The sequence below is a fragment of the Dermacentor silvarum genome, chromosome 9, assembly GCF_013339745.2.
Source record: "Dermacentor silvarum isolate Dsil-2018 chromosome 9, BIME_Dsil_1.4, whole genome shotgun sequence".
In the NCBI taxonomy this organism is placed as follows: Eukaryota; Metazoa; Arthropoda; class Arachnida; order Ixodida; family Ixodidae; genus Dermacentor; species Dermacentor silvarum.
The window spans coordinates 48,668,107-48,683,667 of record NC_051162.1 but is presented as its reverse complement, the minus strand read 5'-3'; the positions used below and the strand labels follow the sequence as shown (position 1 = coordinate 48,683,667).

At 44.0% G+C, this 15,561-nt stretch overlaps 2 protein-coding genes across 6 annotated transcripts in view; one reads left to right on the top strand and one right to left on the bottom strand.

Moving 5' to 3' along the window:
* Positions 1-8,589, bottom strand: part of LOC119465226 (uncharacterized) — a 34,469-nt gene extending 25,880 nt beyond the window's left edge. For 3 of the 4 annotated variants that reach the window (XM_049656027.1, XM_049656028.1, XM_037726024.2), the window contains exon 1: positions 603-956. Coding sequence is in view for 1 of the 4 variants with exons in the window: in XM_037726022.2 (XP_037581950.1) it covers positions 8,178-8,336 (159 nt within the window). In the remaining 3 variants the exon portion in view is untranslated. Of the gene's footprint in view, positions 1-602; positions 957-8,177 lie in introns of those variants that run through there. The other variant, XM_037726022.2, reaches the window with a different exon arrangement.
* Positions 8,590-9,483: 894 nt separating this feature from the next.
* LOC119463574 (uncharacterized) overlaps positions 9,484-15,561 on the top strand; it is a 126,186-nt gene continuing 120,108 nt past the window's right edge. The window contains exon 1 of one of the 2 annotated variants that reach the window (XM_049656024.1): positions 9,484-9,842. The gene's annotated coding sequence lies outside the window, so the exon portion shown is untranslated. The remainder of the gene's footprint in view (positions 9,843-15,561) is intronic. The other variant, XM_049656025.1, reaches the window with a different exon arrangement.

The following is a 15,561-nucleotide window of genomic DNA, read 5'->3' as shown; positions in this document are numbered from 1 at the left end:
TATGTGAAAAGGCTTCTCAAAGACTGTCCCAGTTGTCTCAGTAGCGTAGTTAAGCAGGCTTTGCCAAAGAGTGAGGTTCACATGCATTCAATTTATATGGATGACTTACAAAACTCTGGAACTAACCTACGCTGCAATGTTTGAACTTAACCTAATGCTCTTGACCACAGACTACATTTTGATGCCAAACATAGAGACCTAGGGTAAAAACACTATGGCTAGTGTTACATTGCCTAAACTTTGCCTCGTTTTCTAAATAGCTGGAAATCAGTTTATGTCTGAGCTGTAGAGTCGACATCAAAGGCGTATAGACTGGGGTACCTGAGAAAACAAAATTTCTGAGCAGTTTGACATCGTAGCCTGTAAAACAGTACAGAATTTTGTCATTCGTATATACTAGTACAGGCTAAAAATCCAAATACAAGGCTGTGGAAATATTCAACTTTTTCTCAAATAGTCTGAACTTTTTATGCCAACTATACGTTTCACTCCTTCTGTTTCACTGCACATTCAAAATTGCAGCAGACCCACAACATGACGCTGGGATGAAGAGGACGTTAAAGAATAAAGTCGCAAAGCAGAACTCTGCTGTAAACACTCACCATGAGAGCAGGAAAATGTTGCTAAGAAAGGTGCAGGGCCTGTCTTCCACCTTAGCGGTGCTGTTGAATTGCAACGGCATAGGATGCTTTGTAAACACAGGAAGACATTAACGGATCTCCAATGCATCCGGTGGACAAAAAAAAAAGGAGGGGGGGAACGGGTGTTCAAATAGTAAAATGTTCTAACTGAACAGAATATAAATTAGCATATTTCCAGCTTCTAGAAGTAGAGAAAAAACAGTGAGGAAATGCTGCAATGAAGATTTGTATTATCTTGTTTCAATATAAACAATGCTAATACTCATAATCATTCTAAATACCTGCCCAAATACATAAACAAAGTATATAACTTCGCAAACATCTACCAAGATAATCTGAGGAGGAAGGAAAAGCTGAAAGCAGCAATAATGAAACATAGAGCACTTTGGGGAGGAATTTTTTAGGAATAATGGTGGCAGTGCTAACGTTCGCAAATGCAATTCTCTGCTTTAAAGTGGAGATACTATCAGGTTTTGCAGTTAATCAAATGTCAGTTGGGCCAACCGGCATTGGGGGCCGACGATCAAACCGCAAATAAGGCAGGGCAGGGTAAGATGGGTTAGATCTCCTTCTAAGTCAAAGAAGCACAAAGCAAGATTAATTTTGAAAGCCTGAGAAAAATTGCTGAAAAGAAATGGCTGGCTTAAGTACAGAAATATCTGTATCTCAAAAGCGCTAACGTGGAGTTGAGGAAGAGGTCAACAAAGTTGGTAACCAAGTACAGGGTAACTGAAAGTGTAAGCAGACAACCAAGAGTTCTCAAAAGGAAAGTGAGAGAAACAGAGATGGTAAATTGCATGCAATGGATGAAAACTAAAAGACAATGGAGGTTTACAATTATGGTAAAAAAAGAAATCAGGAGGAAAAAAATGTAAGCTTGCAGCAGCACTATACTAAAGCTATAATGAGAAATTATCTGATGTATCAAAGTATGTTAAGATACAAATGACAAGTATTGTACTGGATACAACTGACTTACCAGTATCTTGTATCTGTATCTCAAATACTTATCGGCTTAGTATGTTGTATCTGTATCATGATAAATTTGGAAGGTATCTTTGCCGAGCCCTGCTCTTAAAGTCAACAATTAGCTGCTACTTCCACTCACTGTAGATTCCACTGCATGAACCATATGTTAGTAAGGCACTCAACAGCATAAGTCAAGCTTATACACACAATCAAGACAGGATTAGCATTAGGTGCAGTGTAGAATTTCAAGACTGGGTGTGCTAAACCTGGGTGTGCACAGACTGCAATGAAGTGGGTGACACAGAGCATTGCATCTGGTACTGCCTATGTTTTACTGCAGAGAAGAGATTATCTGACAAACTGAAGAGTATTTCTTCATGCATGCGTGCATGCATAACGTAATGCTCCTGAAAGCACTGTACACAGCGCTAACAAATGCGCCACGCCATCTTCTCACATTTTAATGCAACTATGAATTCGTAGACGAGTGTCAGCATGCATTCTTCTATGGACAATCACACTCGTACAGATCAACTGCCAACCCTGACTGCAGGCTAACACTGCCTGCAGCAACAATGCTAGAGAGAGAGAGATAATTTATTTGAAGGAAGGCAGAGAGGTCGGCCTGAGCTAGCATGCTCTAGCCTGCTACTCTGCACAGGGGGAGGGGGGAACGGGGACATAAAGGCTGGATGAGGGGTGATGATGACATAGAAGAAGGATGTACAACGGTAAAGGCAAGTTCAGCATCCTCATGGCTATCAACAAAGTCCAAAAAGGTCCTTCAAACGTGTCATCTACCTTCCAGAGCATGGACGGAGTCACGAATACAATTGAAAGTTCACAAAAAAAAAACTCGCCGCGAAGAAGCTTGTGTATGGGCTTCTCCTGCGTGAGCACCACAGGTGCCAAGCAAGGTAATTAAATTATGTAAAGAGCAGCGATCAGCTGCTCCAGTACGGCGAGGACATGCACGGCGCTTTTAGCGGCCGGATTCTGGAGACCACAGAGAATCACGCGCATTGATTCTAGCAGGCATTTCAGCATTTTTTCAACGCTTTCTTGGTCATTATTTTCAGCTCCTTGCTTGCCTATAGGGTTATCGGCTTTACTAGCCCTATAATCCACTTCTTGACGTAGAGGAACACAACGGCATGGTATCGTGGGCGTGGATCTACTGGGTAGCGAAGGCCACTCCGTGTCTGTGCCACCCAGGGGCGACGAATGTGCGCCCTGTGCTCTCGGAGATCCTGAATTTGCTGTAGGTGCGGTTACCGTCCTCGATGCCGGCAAAGGCAGAGGTTGTCGAGGCCCCTGCGGCCCACAATCCAGTTCTCCTGAAGTCATTGGATGGCGCTTCTTATGCGAGCGTTGTCTGTCTCGGCGAACAGATTGAGCAGCCTGTCTATGGGAAGACTTGTTTTTTGCCATTTTCCGGAGAATACGAACTTCCTGCTGCATCTTCGGGCAATCCTTCGACGTTGCTTCGTGAGAGCCAGGACAGTTGGGACATTTCAATGAAGGTGCATCACAGTCGGCGGTATTATGTTGCCCACCGCAACGCTGGCAGGTCACTTGATTTCTGCACACAGCGCTTACGTGACCAATCTTGAGACATTTCCGACACTGCAGAGGCCTCGGGACGAATGGTCGGACGTGGTGTATCACGTACCCCACTTTGACAGTCATTGGCAAAGTTGACGAAGCAAATACTAGTTTGATGCACCGGGAGTTCCCCAAGCGGTGAATCTCAAGAATCTGCACCGATGAACTCAGTAATTTCCTGAGGTCAACATTCTTGATGTCAAGGTCGATATCAGAAATTACACCAGTCGTGGACTCCTTCCCGTAAGTAAAAAAGGAACGGACGGGAATTTGCTTAATGTTGGAATAGTCTTTAACTTCTCTATTATAGTTGAACTCTTGGCATCTACCGTCAGGATGTTTTTTCGAGAGTTGATCCGGATTTCGTTGACTTGACCAGGGGCCACACTTTCAAAATATTCATATAAAAACTGCCTACTTAAGGAGTTCAGGTTGTGTGACGCCGTAAGCGGCACGTAAGAGACCATGAAAGACTGCTGCTCCCACTCGTTAGATGAAGTCTGCTCACTTGACATCTGGCGCATCCTCTTCTTCATACGACGGCCCAGCAACAATGCAACCACAATCACCACTTCCACCTTAAGAAAACTGTTAAGCAGGGCTACCAAATTTATTGATAGGCATACTTCAACAGTAGCGTCAGATGTTGTGAACACCCCTGCAAAGGCATCACTAGAATTTTTAATGCTTCTAAACTTCTTGTTCGATGACCTTGCACTAGGAAACTCATCGGATTTCCAAATGCAATTTTAGCTGATGCAGTAGTCTCTACAGACGTTTATAGACACCCTGTGCTTACGTCAGTCCGCATGCACTATCTCTAATTTTGCCTTCTTTTTTTTCAAACCCTCATCGCCTCTCTGGCATGCAGGGTAGCCAACTGGAAGTCCATCTAGTTAACCTCTCTTGCCCGCCTTTTCTTGTTCTCTCTCTCTCTCTCTTACATAAAAATCATTATAAGCTTTGAGAAAGCTCCCTGCTGCCTTCTGCGACGCCCATACACTCTACCATGGTTCACTGCAAATTTGGTCATCAATTACCCCTCCCCCACCCCCTTCAGGATTTCACCAAACATTCCTTAACTGTCTCGTTACCACTAGAAATGTGCCAATTTTTGGCACTTTTATATTTTAACGTTTTATTTTGGAACGTAGTAGTTGCAATGTATATTATGTTGCATAAAATTGTAGCCTGATCATTGGTGTTTTGATTGGAATTAAATCAGAAATAATTGCTCAGAGAGTTTTTGAGAATTCTGATGTGAAATTACAAAAGTGCACTTGAAGAAACATGAATGAAAGTAATAATATGCTATTACATAAAATAAGCATCTGGCTTCTAATTACCAACCTCTGGAAGTTACATGACGAAAAATAAAAAAAGAACTATGGAGATCAGTTGGCATGAGCACTAACCACAGTGATGGTCATGCTATGTGGGAAAGCCATGACTTTGCAAATGTGAAAACGGATAAGCGCTTATGGTTCAGGGCGCATTTGTTTTTACTCATTACAGTGAAACGTGGTTCCATTTTTTTACTTCATTTTTTAGGCTCATGAAGCAATAGTTGTCAGGTACAGGAGTGTACAGAAGCCTCCTCATATTTGCTTATTGCATTCATTCAGCTTTCTTGTGCACGCAATCTGGTCTAGTCGTGTGTTCCACTGCCACCGGAGCCTTCATGTGCCTTGTGTAGTACCTCTACGGTAGGTACAGTTGTGCGCAGTGTTTCACAATACTGTATAGCAACGAATAAGGCTCTTTGCACAGGCTGTGTTAACGAAGTGAGAGATTAGACTGCTAGTCAAGCTTGGGTCGAAGGTAGGTCTGAAATCGACTGTGTGCTCTTGTACGAGCAAAAACTTCAAACGACATAAAGGATTGCTCATAATAACTTGTACATATGCTGTCGAAACGCTGATGGAAATAAACAGCACACACTGGAAAAAACAGAGTTGCACTTTATATTAGTCGAACACAATCATCAAATTAAAACAGCTCACCAGCCTGTGTTTGAGACATCGTTAAAACAGCCTATACGTCAGACTGGAAAATTAGACAACCTAAGAGGAGTTTCTGTGTCTTTATTGCTGCTGCCATTTAAACATTATGTTGCCGAGTCAAACAAAGCGCTAATTTTTTGCTGTTTCATTGAGGAAGTGCTAAGAGCACTGGAGGCTAGTTTCAATGATGATGACCATCATCACCGGCCTATATTTATTTCCACTGCATGACGAAGGCCTCTCCCTGCAATCTCCAATTACCCCCGTCTTGCAGCTAGCTGATTCCAACTTGCACCTGCCAATTTCCTAACTTCATCACCCCATCTACTTTTCTGCCGCCCTCGACTGCGCCAGTCAAATAATACTGCCCCTGTCAAAGTATTATTTTTCCTGACTCCACAATCCGTAAAAATTGTCGCATCTGATCCTTTACGAAGCCCAGCGCTTCATTCAAATCATCTGTAGATGATTTTCTGGCATTATCGTCCATCACTATCAAGTCATAGCAGTGCCAGTACAAATTGTAGGCCCACATCTGGCACAGCGTAAGGCGAGTAAACAAATCAAATACCCAGTGCCCTGGCTTGCATGTCTGAACACGCAATCCATGAAATACTGCAGCGAGCATTCTACTGTAGTCCCCACCAAATTGAAATGCTCAAAGCTGCTTTGCTAGTTATGGTTTGTCTGGCACATGGCTTGTCTGGTTACATGCTTCGGCTACTGAAAAAAGTAATTGAATTGCAGTACACATTACCAAGTAAAAGAAGTAATCAACCAATCACAAAACGAACAAGAATGTAACAGATTACATGTAATTTGTTACATTCGAGCCTGCACTACACCCAGCCTTGTTTTTTTGAAACTCGAGTTCATTTGCTGTTCAGAATGGCCGGGTAAGTTTCTTGGAATATAATGAATCCAAACAAGACCACGGGTTCATAGGAAGCGTACATCGAGGAGCTCGCAAAAGCAGGGACATGTAAAACAGGACAGGCACCTGTCTGATGCTGCTCGGCTAATATTTTCGAAATGAACCAACTAGGCCAAATGCAATTTTCATTGGTTCGCAAGAAGATGGCCACTTGAAGTTAAGAAAAATTACGCCGATCAAACACATGCGTTGTAATCTTTGCGGAGCAAAGCTTCCTTGAAATGAAATGGTGCAAAACTGTTAAATTTCTCTTTGCATCCTGCTTTCGAAGCATAACAGTTGCCGTGCCTGTCCAGCAAGATGCAAAGACTCGCACCATGTGAGCTACGTTACAGCCGATTACATTGTCTCCGAAATTGGCCCAGTTTTCATTACGCTATCTCTGAGACTGGCCCAATTTTGCCATTGCACTACATTTGGGTCGGGCCTACCGAACTCGGCGACAAGCCAACCAAGCACACGTGCCTAACTCTGAAAAATAAGAGACAGAATGCTTTGCTTTAATGAAGAAGTTATGCATTTTCAGCTGCATATTTGTTTCAGCAGGGATTTAAGATAAAGATTGTTGTTTCACTGCATAATTCCGTGAAGAACAGAGCAGGCCACGAAGACATCTGTAGGGGTAGCGCAGGTTGGGGCTACACATACAAGCCAACTTGTTATACAAGTGCCACGTGTGAGTTACTATACGGCCAGACAACAGCAGCAGCAGGAAAGCTCCAGTTTGACAATGACTGAGCACGAAAGCTACAGCTATGGCTGTAGCCGAAAGAAGAATAACATGATGAATGCGAGGATTTGATGGAAGAAACACATTTGATCAACAGTCAAGATGGCCAACCTTTCAGCTAATACTCAAGGCATAAGAACGAGGATACTTACTGTCTGGCAATGTAGCATGACAGATTGAGAACTACATCTTTATGACACCACGGACGGTGCAAGTCGGGCAGACGTGGTAAAAAGAAATGCCGATATCTTGCAGTCACAATGTCAAGATAGGAGCAACTGATAAAAGCTCCCTAAAAAAGTTACCGCATGTGAAAATGGCTATAACATTCAGAATGAAAATGACTAACGGAGGAACAGTGATGTTGTCCTCTGAAAACACTCAGCTGTACTCAGGGCTCTGTTACGCAAAGAATATGTCCGCCAATAGTCTGCAAAAATGAATGGACTGTCATTATCTCTGTTGCCTTAATAAAATAACGATTGCCGAGATACACGATGGCAACCTCCACCCTAGAACTTGTTGCACGGCTAATTTGGAGTGCGAGCTACTAGAACAAAAGCTAAGGGACAAGAGGAGACAAGACACTTGTCTCCTCTTGTGCCTCAGTTTTCGTCCTAGTAGCTCGCACTCCGAATTAGCCATGCTTCCATACCAACTCGCCTGTTTCACTTGTCGTTGCTTTGGCATGAATGACTGCCGAGAACAGTTTGTGCTGTTGACTATTAACTTGCCATAAAGTGTGGCGGGACTCTCAGTATATCTAGCACAATAACTTAACACAGAGTACATGTAACAGCTTGCTGCGTTAGCAGCAATCATACTAGTAGTCACTCATGAACGTCTAAGCGTTACAGAAATGACAAATGTCAAGAACAAATTTCAGAACCTTGCTCATAGTGCCGATGCACTATCATTTGAATCTCGTAGCTGGAGAAGGAGTACAACTCAACTACTTCTGATGCATCTTTATTTTTATACTTTTATGCATCTAAAGAAAGTTGGATTCGCGTTGCGCGCCTACCACTCATCGGCATCACGTCATCACGTTAGAAAGGTGGCTCGTAACCATGCTCGTACCAGTGGCGTAACCCCCCTCCCCCTACAAGAGAGAGAGAGAGAGAGGGAGATAAAAAGAGACAAAAATAAATACAAAAAATGTGGCTACGACACTGCTTCGTACAACAGAAGTTCCTATCACTAAACAATATTTCCAGTCTACTTTCTGGCTGCTTATAAAGAAAGTGAGCTTACTGGTAGTGTATATAAACTAGTTAGCCAGTGTCAACACTTGCCTGTCGTCTGAGGAGAACGTCCGCAGGAAAATCTCTCCAGTCGACGTCGTCGTCTTTGAACGTGTTGCCATCGAGCGGACAGAGGTTGTCGTCGTTAAGACGGCACTGCTCGTAGCAAGTATAGCAGACTACGTGTAAACATGGCAGAAAAGCTGCCATTCTCGGCACCTAGTCCGCACGCTTTGCATATTCTGTTTGCCGGAATCGGTTCGACGAAATGCAAAGATCTCCGGTCCAGTTCCTTGGAGAAGCCGACCAATGTGTACCGCTGGGTGTGAAGAGCCATGGCGAATCTTGCATCTAACTACAGCTCGGCGTCGTACCACCGCAACTACCAAAGAACTTTAGATATGTCGCCACTTTTGCGGGCAACTTGGACCGGGCCCGTTTTCTGCGACAAAATAGTTGCAGTATACGTTCAATACTTGCAGCAGACGATGGCAACAAAGCGACGAAAAACCCATGACGACACGTTCCTGTTTAGCGAAAATAATAATAATAATAATAATAATAATAATAATAATAATAATAATAATAATAATAATAATAATAATAATAATAATAATAATAATAATAATAATAACTTCAAATCTTTATTAGATCAACTTTCAAATAAACAATCGGCTCTTATTTGTAAAGCTGCACACAAGTTTGAGCTACTTGTTAGCGCTTACATTTCAATAGCAGCTCCTGAGATCTGAAGCTTGGTGGCTCTCAGAGGCTATACATGTGGCCCTAGATGCTTTGCCGTATGCAAAAGCATAACCCTTAAGATTAGCTTCAGTTATACTGATGGAGTCTTCGCTTTAGAATAACTTGTCAAATTTTTGGTGACAAATAAATTATTGTTCAAAACATTTCGGATATTTGTCATCCAATGCTTTCAGTTTTTGCAATATGCCGAAGCATGGCCTTTGAGATTCACAATATAGAGAGCTATGAATTATAGCTTTTGTTACATTGAATTTATCGCTGGGGCTCCGATGCCGGGCAGACTGGGCTGGCGATAAAAAAACTACCTCGCGTATACTGGCGTCATGGGTAGTAGATATGGTAAAATAAGCTGGGAAACAAGTTGCAATGTATTTTACGAGGCAAGGACCTCCTGGTCTTGGTGCGCGTTCCTAGAAATTCTAGGGACCATACACTGTACACAGACCGAGATGTCCCTAGCCTTGTCACGTTATCCTTGGCGCGCGTGATAGGTATTGTTCTCTTGCGACGGTTCTTCATTCTATGGCGCACGCTGCGCACGCCACAACGCGGGCCTGTCAACAGCTCCCAACCCGTTTCAAGTTACCTGGGAGATGCAAAGTTCGTTGGTATATATGTTCGGAAGACAGGCACGACGCCGAGCTGTAGTTTGATGCAAGGTGCACCATGGCTCTTCACACCCAGCGGTACACGTTGGTCGGCTTCTCCGAGGTACTGGACCGGAGACCTTTGCACTTCGTCGAGCCGATTCCGGCATACAGAATATGCAAAGCGTGCGGACTGGTGCCGAGAATGGCAGCTTTTCTGCCATGTTCACACGTGATCTGCAAAACGTGCTACGAGCAGTGCCGGCTTAGCGAAGACAACTCATGTCCGCTCGATGGCAACACGTTCAAAGACGACGACGTCGACTGGCGAGATTTTCCTGTGGACGTTCTGCTCAGACGACAGGCGAGTGTTGACAAGGGGTAATTCGAAAGTAGCATAGAAGTTTCGTTTAGTGACAAACTTATGTTGTCCTAGTCACTTTTCTAGTATGATGACATGTCGCCAGACACGTAGTGATGCGAGAACAGGGTGTGTCCTCCCCGCTCAAACAGTCACGTGCTTGCTCTTTTGTTATATCTTCTTTTTCAAATAAGTGTTTTTCCTCCTCTTTCGAAGATAAGGACAGTCAGAGGGGGCTCCCGACTGTTTGTGGAGATATGTATATGGAAAGGTTATATTGAAACCCTTGTATGCCGCCGTCGTCACGGCGTGTTGACAAGCGATAGCGTTTCGCAGAAAATCCGGCGACGTTGTCGTGAGCGAAAATTCCCGTATATATTTAGGTATGTGTATATGCCACGCCTTGCTACATGCGGTATATGCGGGACCTTTAGATATTGCAAGCCTATTCTATCACTAAAGTTGCTCATACCTTTTCTTACATTCTTGACGAAGTTATGGCTTGGGATTTCGCGAATGACAGCCCACAAACAAAAGTCGTGAAACAAAACACCGACAGCACATGCCTTTTATGTTAAATATGCTCAGACTTACATCATAAAAGTGCGAAACAATAACGGAAATCTGAAAATCATGCATTTCTTTTTTGGCGTGGCTTTGCACTACCTCCGGGATCGGCCCACGCAAGAGGCCGCGTTTCTACCAGAAAGCTCGCCTTCGTGCATAGCGTTCGCCGCCAGCGTTTCCCGGCGTAAGCAGCAGTTGCCGGGAAGTGTGAGGAGCAGTCACGGATCTTTAAATGTTATTCCGTTCCACTCTTAAAGCATAAGCCACCCTAAGCGTCCTCGAACTTTTTTTTATTTTATTCCGCCGTTGCTAGAGGGGAGGACAGGAAGCGACCGCAGCGGGGGCATAATTGGAGTGCTATCACGCGATAGATGCCATCACGCGATATATGGAAAGGAGGCGAGGAGGAAAGGGCGCGCCGGTCAGGGTGTTTAATTTGCCTATTCGCGCGAGCGGGAGTGCCTAGAATATACTGGCTAGTGTGCCGACCGCGGCCTCCCGGGTGCCACCGTTTGCAATGAATGTCGGCGGCTGCCGCTCGGAGCGCTGCAGTGCGGGTGGGTGCCGCGGCGCCATCCGCTCTTCATCGACCGCCGTGTTTTCACAAGGGGGCTGCTGCGTTTTTTGTATTTATAAAGCCGTAGGGGCAGTAAATTGCTCATGTAGGAAGGTGACTTCTAATTTAGGGTTTCCTTTGACTATAATAAGGCTTATTTACTGCTTGCTGCCTGTGTTTGAGCCTACGTACCAGCTAGCTCTATTTCTAGTGTCGAACCTCCGGTGGTTCAATTCAGGAAAAGGAAGCACTAAATTCGTTTTATAAGACAGTCGAGCTCATTGCAGCATAGGATTTTTAAAGTATACGTATTGGGCGACTTTTTACTAATAGAGAATAAGAATGCCTAATTTATATGGACCTGTGAAACTGACTATATAGGATGTTTTTTTTAGGCAATACAGATTTTTATTTTGTAAAAGTATTGAAAGAAGCGAACCTAATTTTTTCGCAGATGAGTTCATGGGCAAGTGGACATTGCTGCTAATAATGTGAGCAGAAGACTAATTAGCAAAAATTTATTGATTACCTTTTTTATTCGTGCCTTGGGGACCATTGTATAAATGACAAATTAGGAGGCAGTGACATTTTCATCCAGACCCATCTTTTAAAGACCTGGAGAATCGCACCTAATTCGAGATATTCAAGACGTGTGCGGCAAAGTTCGAGTGACCGCATACCGCGGCAAATCCTAACCCGACACACAGGCGCACATCCTTGCCAGGCAAAGCGTATATGTGATGCATCAGTAGCTGCCGCGACTACAGCCAAGACGTTCGGTTTGCTACTTTCTCGCGCTTGCCGTCACGCAGTTTCGGTCTGATATGACAGTGCGCGGTCGCCTTTTCTGTGCTCCAGCGGATTGCCTGAATTTACCGTTCAAATTCGATGATAAATATCTCATTAAATGCTACTTTCAAGGTACAAAAAATGAAGGTGCGTTAAAATGTGAGTGACTTCATATTCGCTAGTTGAACAACTGTATAAAAAAGGTAATTAATAAATTTTAGTTAATTCGTTCATCATCATACATTTGACAAACTTACCTTGTATCGCATGCCGTGATGCGACTTAGTCGTGCAACAAGAACTGCTCTTTCAGGTCAAAATATTAACGTTTGCTTAACTTGCCAGAATGTTCTTATATGGAATTACTCATGTTGATTGTTCGTTTTCGCTATACTTTCCTGCACTTTCGCTTTTTTGCGATAGCAATTTTGTGGACACTCCAGGCGAATTTCCACCGTCGCCGTGATATTCTGTATATAAAGTCCAAGCGTGATAACATTGCGGCCGCACGCCGTATTATGTAGGTGCGAACGAAAGCTTGCGAAGGTGAGCCCAGAAGGATGGTAGCTTGATTGGTATATGAGAACTGTTTGGTAGATGCATAAAACACGTACAATGTTCCCCGTACATTGTACTTGTTTTCATAAGATATAACGAACATTTTTAGCAAGAACCATGTCTCTATAATAAGTACAGCTTCTTCGAAGCAGGCTTTAATTAAACTGCGTCAACCATAAACAATTAAGCTGGGGCTGTTAATTAAGGCAACTTTCTTGATCAAGGATTATACCTTATCACAAGTTGTGCAACCTGTTTTGTTTTCTGTCTTCATCACAGCATTCAGAACACTGTTTTCTTTAAATAAAGGTGGCAAGTAAATTATTTAAAGTTATTCATTTCACCTTCTCAATAAGCATAAGCTAATGATTCCACTGGCCCAGATAGCGCATTCATCCACACGACTGGAATAGAGGTCGAGATTTCATTTCATTTATTTACCTTAAAGACCCCACGAGGGCATATTGCAATACAGATGGCGACTTTCGCTAGTGGTTTGCGGCCATTGTGCATCATCATTTTGCAATCCATCAGTGCTCGCGGCTTTGAAACTACAGCATTGAATGCACTCTTCTGATACAGAAGCTTTGTGGTGGACACCAGATCCTTCGAAGTTCTCCGATTCGGCGCTCTCAACGGCTGAGCACAACAAGGAGGCCACCGACTGGGTGCGCCTGTGCCACTTTGATGGAAGTTCTTTCGCACATATATATATTTTGTCTCTTAATTTTCTGCTTTGAGATACAAGGTGTGTAGGATACTTATGGAATATCGTACGTATTGCATCGATTTCAGACGCAATTTATTGTGGCGAAGATCGTTGAAAACGCCGTTCACGATGATAGTGAATGTGCGTTTCGATGAAATGGCTTTTTAAATACTTTTCACACACCACAGCAGTTGGCGTCAGTGTTTTGTCGTTTCTTTTTATCCTTTGTTCCCATTCTGCGAGCCGTGTGCCATCAGGTGGTGCAGTGAACAAGAATACAAGCACTTCGCTTGAGCAGTAACTACTCCAGCCCAACCACGCAAAGCAAGTCCTCTCTTCACTGTTGCTGTGGTTTCAACATCCTTTCACCGCCGTCACATAGTTCTCCTACTCACAGACACGGGAGCAGAACAACCACAAACTCACTCGAAGCTTTTGTGATGCAAGAACAAACACTCCACACCGTAATGACGCTGAAAACGCACACAGAAATCGACGCAACCACTGTGAAACTGATCTAGCCAAGCAGACGACACTCGCACTCGGCACCCGCCTACACGGCTGCGACCCCTGCCGCCCACCGTGGGCATTCATTGCAGACGGCGCCATGCTCCCCCATTTAAAGGGGAGGGTGCTCGGCACACTAGCCAATATTCTAGGCACTATAATAGTGCCTAGAATAACTGGACTATCGCCGGTGGGCTGTTCTCAGCAGCGCGCACGTCCCCCGTTCCAAAGTTCTTCGTAGGGTGGGAGGCATGTGTCTCCGCAACTCTCGAGTTTTTTTTTTTACGTTGCCAGGCGGTGTTGGGGTCTTACGGGCCTACTAGAGAAGTGCTTGGCGCCTTTGCGCTCCAAAAGTTAGGTGGTTGTTGCTATTTTTCTTCATTTAGGAGGTTGTTTATGATTTTAATTACACATCTAGAAGCTTCCAGCTGACCTTGCACATAAAAACAAGTGTATCAGGCTGTATGGAGCTTAAAAGGGGCCCTGAAGCATCCGTCGAGCTTGGAGAAAAAGCACAGTCTGTGCATAGCTGCTGTGTACATCTCAGCGAAATTGTTAAGTCGTCTGTGGCGCATGGAGCTCTGAAGCGGAGTGTGAAGTCACCTTTTTCTCAAACACTCTTTTCAACAGAAGCCTTCTTCTGTTGGGGGTGTTTGGATCAGTGCACTTTTTCCTACTGTTAGTAGGTATATTAATTGATGCAGTTTGATAAACAGGGCTGAAGTAAGTGAACATTTGTGTTTCGAATATTGATTTTGCATACTTCCGGAAGTATGACTATCGTCCTGTTGCTGACTGTTGTCTGCTAACACTTGGCCTTGCCCACCCGCATAGCGATGAAGCGTTGGCCACATTGCTTATCACTGTTTAACAGGATTCGTGCTGGCCATGCAACATAGATGACAAATTGTTTTTGTCTTAGCACTCTAGTCTTTGGTTTCAAGTTGTGGTTGATCCTGCTGCATGCTGATGTGTTTGACTAGTGTCGGGACACCGGCACCCTGCTTTACCAGCGGACGTCACTGCCGCTGGATGAGCACTCTGCGCTGTTCTCTGAAGCCATTACCAGGGTATTTCTCGTAGCAATTTCCATGGCCATAGCGATGCTGCAAACCATAGAGTTCTACAAGAGTTACTAGAAGGAACTCTGATGCTGCAATCGTTCAGCCATCATCGGAATGATGGTTAGTACATGGATTTGTCTGATCTTCGTGCTTGTGGATTGAGACGTTCTTGTGGCTTTCTTTATTACGCTGTATCTGCCTTTCATTGTCATAAATTTCAGAGCAACCTATACTTTTTTAAATGCAGAAGACTCTGCGAACACGCACAATTGCTGCTGATTGGAGTGGTTCAACCTGTCGAGGTGGCCAAATCTTGCCCGCGAGAAACTCGCGAGGGCATTCTATGCCGCTTGTCGATGCATGTGTCCATGGCGTAATGGTTTCAATGTCAGACTTCGGTGATAGATTTCCTATTTTAATCCTGCCGTCAGACAACTTGAATAATGTGTTTTTAATTATTTATTGCACAGTACTTTGTTTAAAATGAGGAGTTTACGAAGCTATGAAGCCGTTTGAAGCCAGAAGAACGAAGTTAAGCTGAATCCATGTACTACCCATGCTGGCTAAACCACGCCACTTGCAGCTCCCATAAACACTAGCACTACAGTTAATTAACTATATATTACATTACAGTTAGCTAGTAATTATTGTATGATGCTCTGTGCTACAAACACAATCACAGGCGAGCTCGGTGTCATCCATGGCCAGCGGTCAGACGGCCCCAAAGTGCTTGTGCGAGAAGGTTGTTGAAGTCATTGGGAGCTGCCAGTTTTTTGATCTCAACCACAAAGTCCATGACGCTTGTGTCAGGTGCTTTCTTTTTTTGCTTGTAGCGATATCTTTCCGTTACCAGCGACCACCTTGGAGTGTAGTGCTTCTGCAGTGCTGACGCTGCTTCCTTATATGTTGCTGTGCTGGGCGTCTTCAGAAGAAGCAGGCTTCAAAGGGTGACTTGCACTAATGTAGTTTCTTA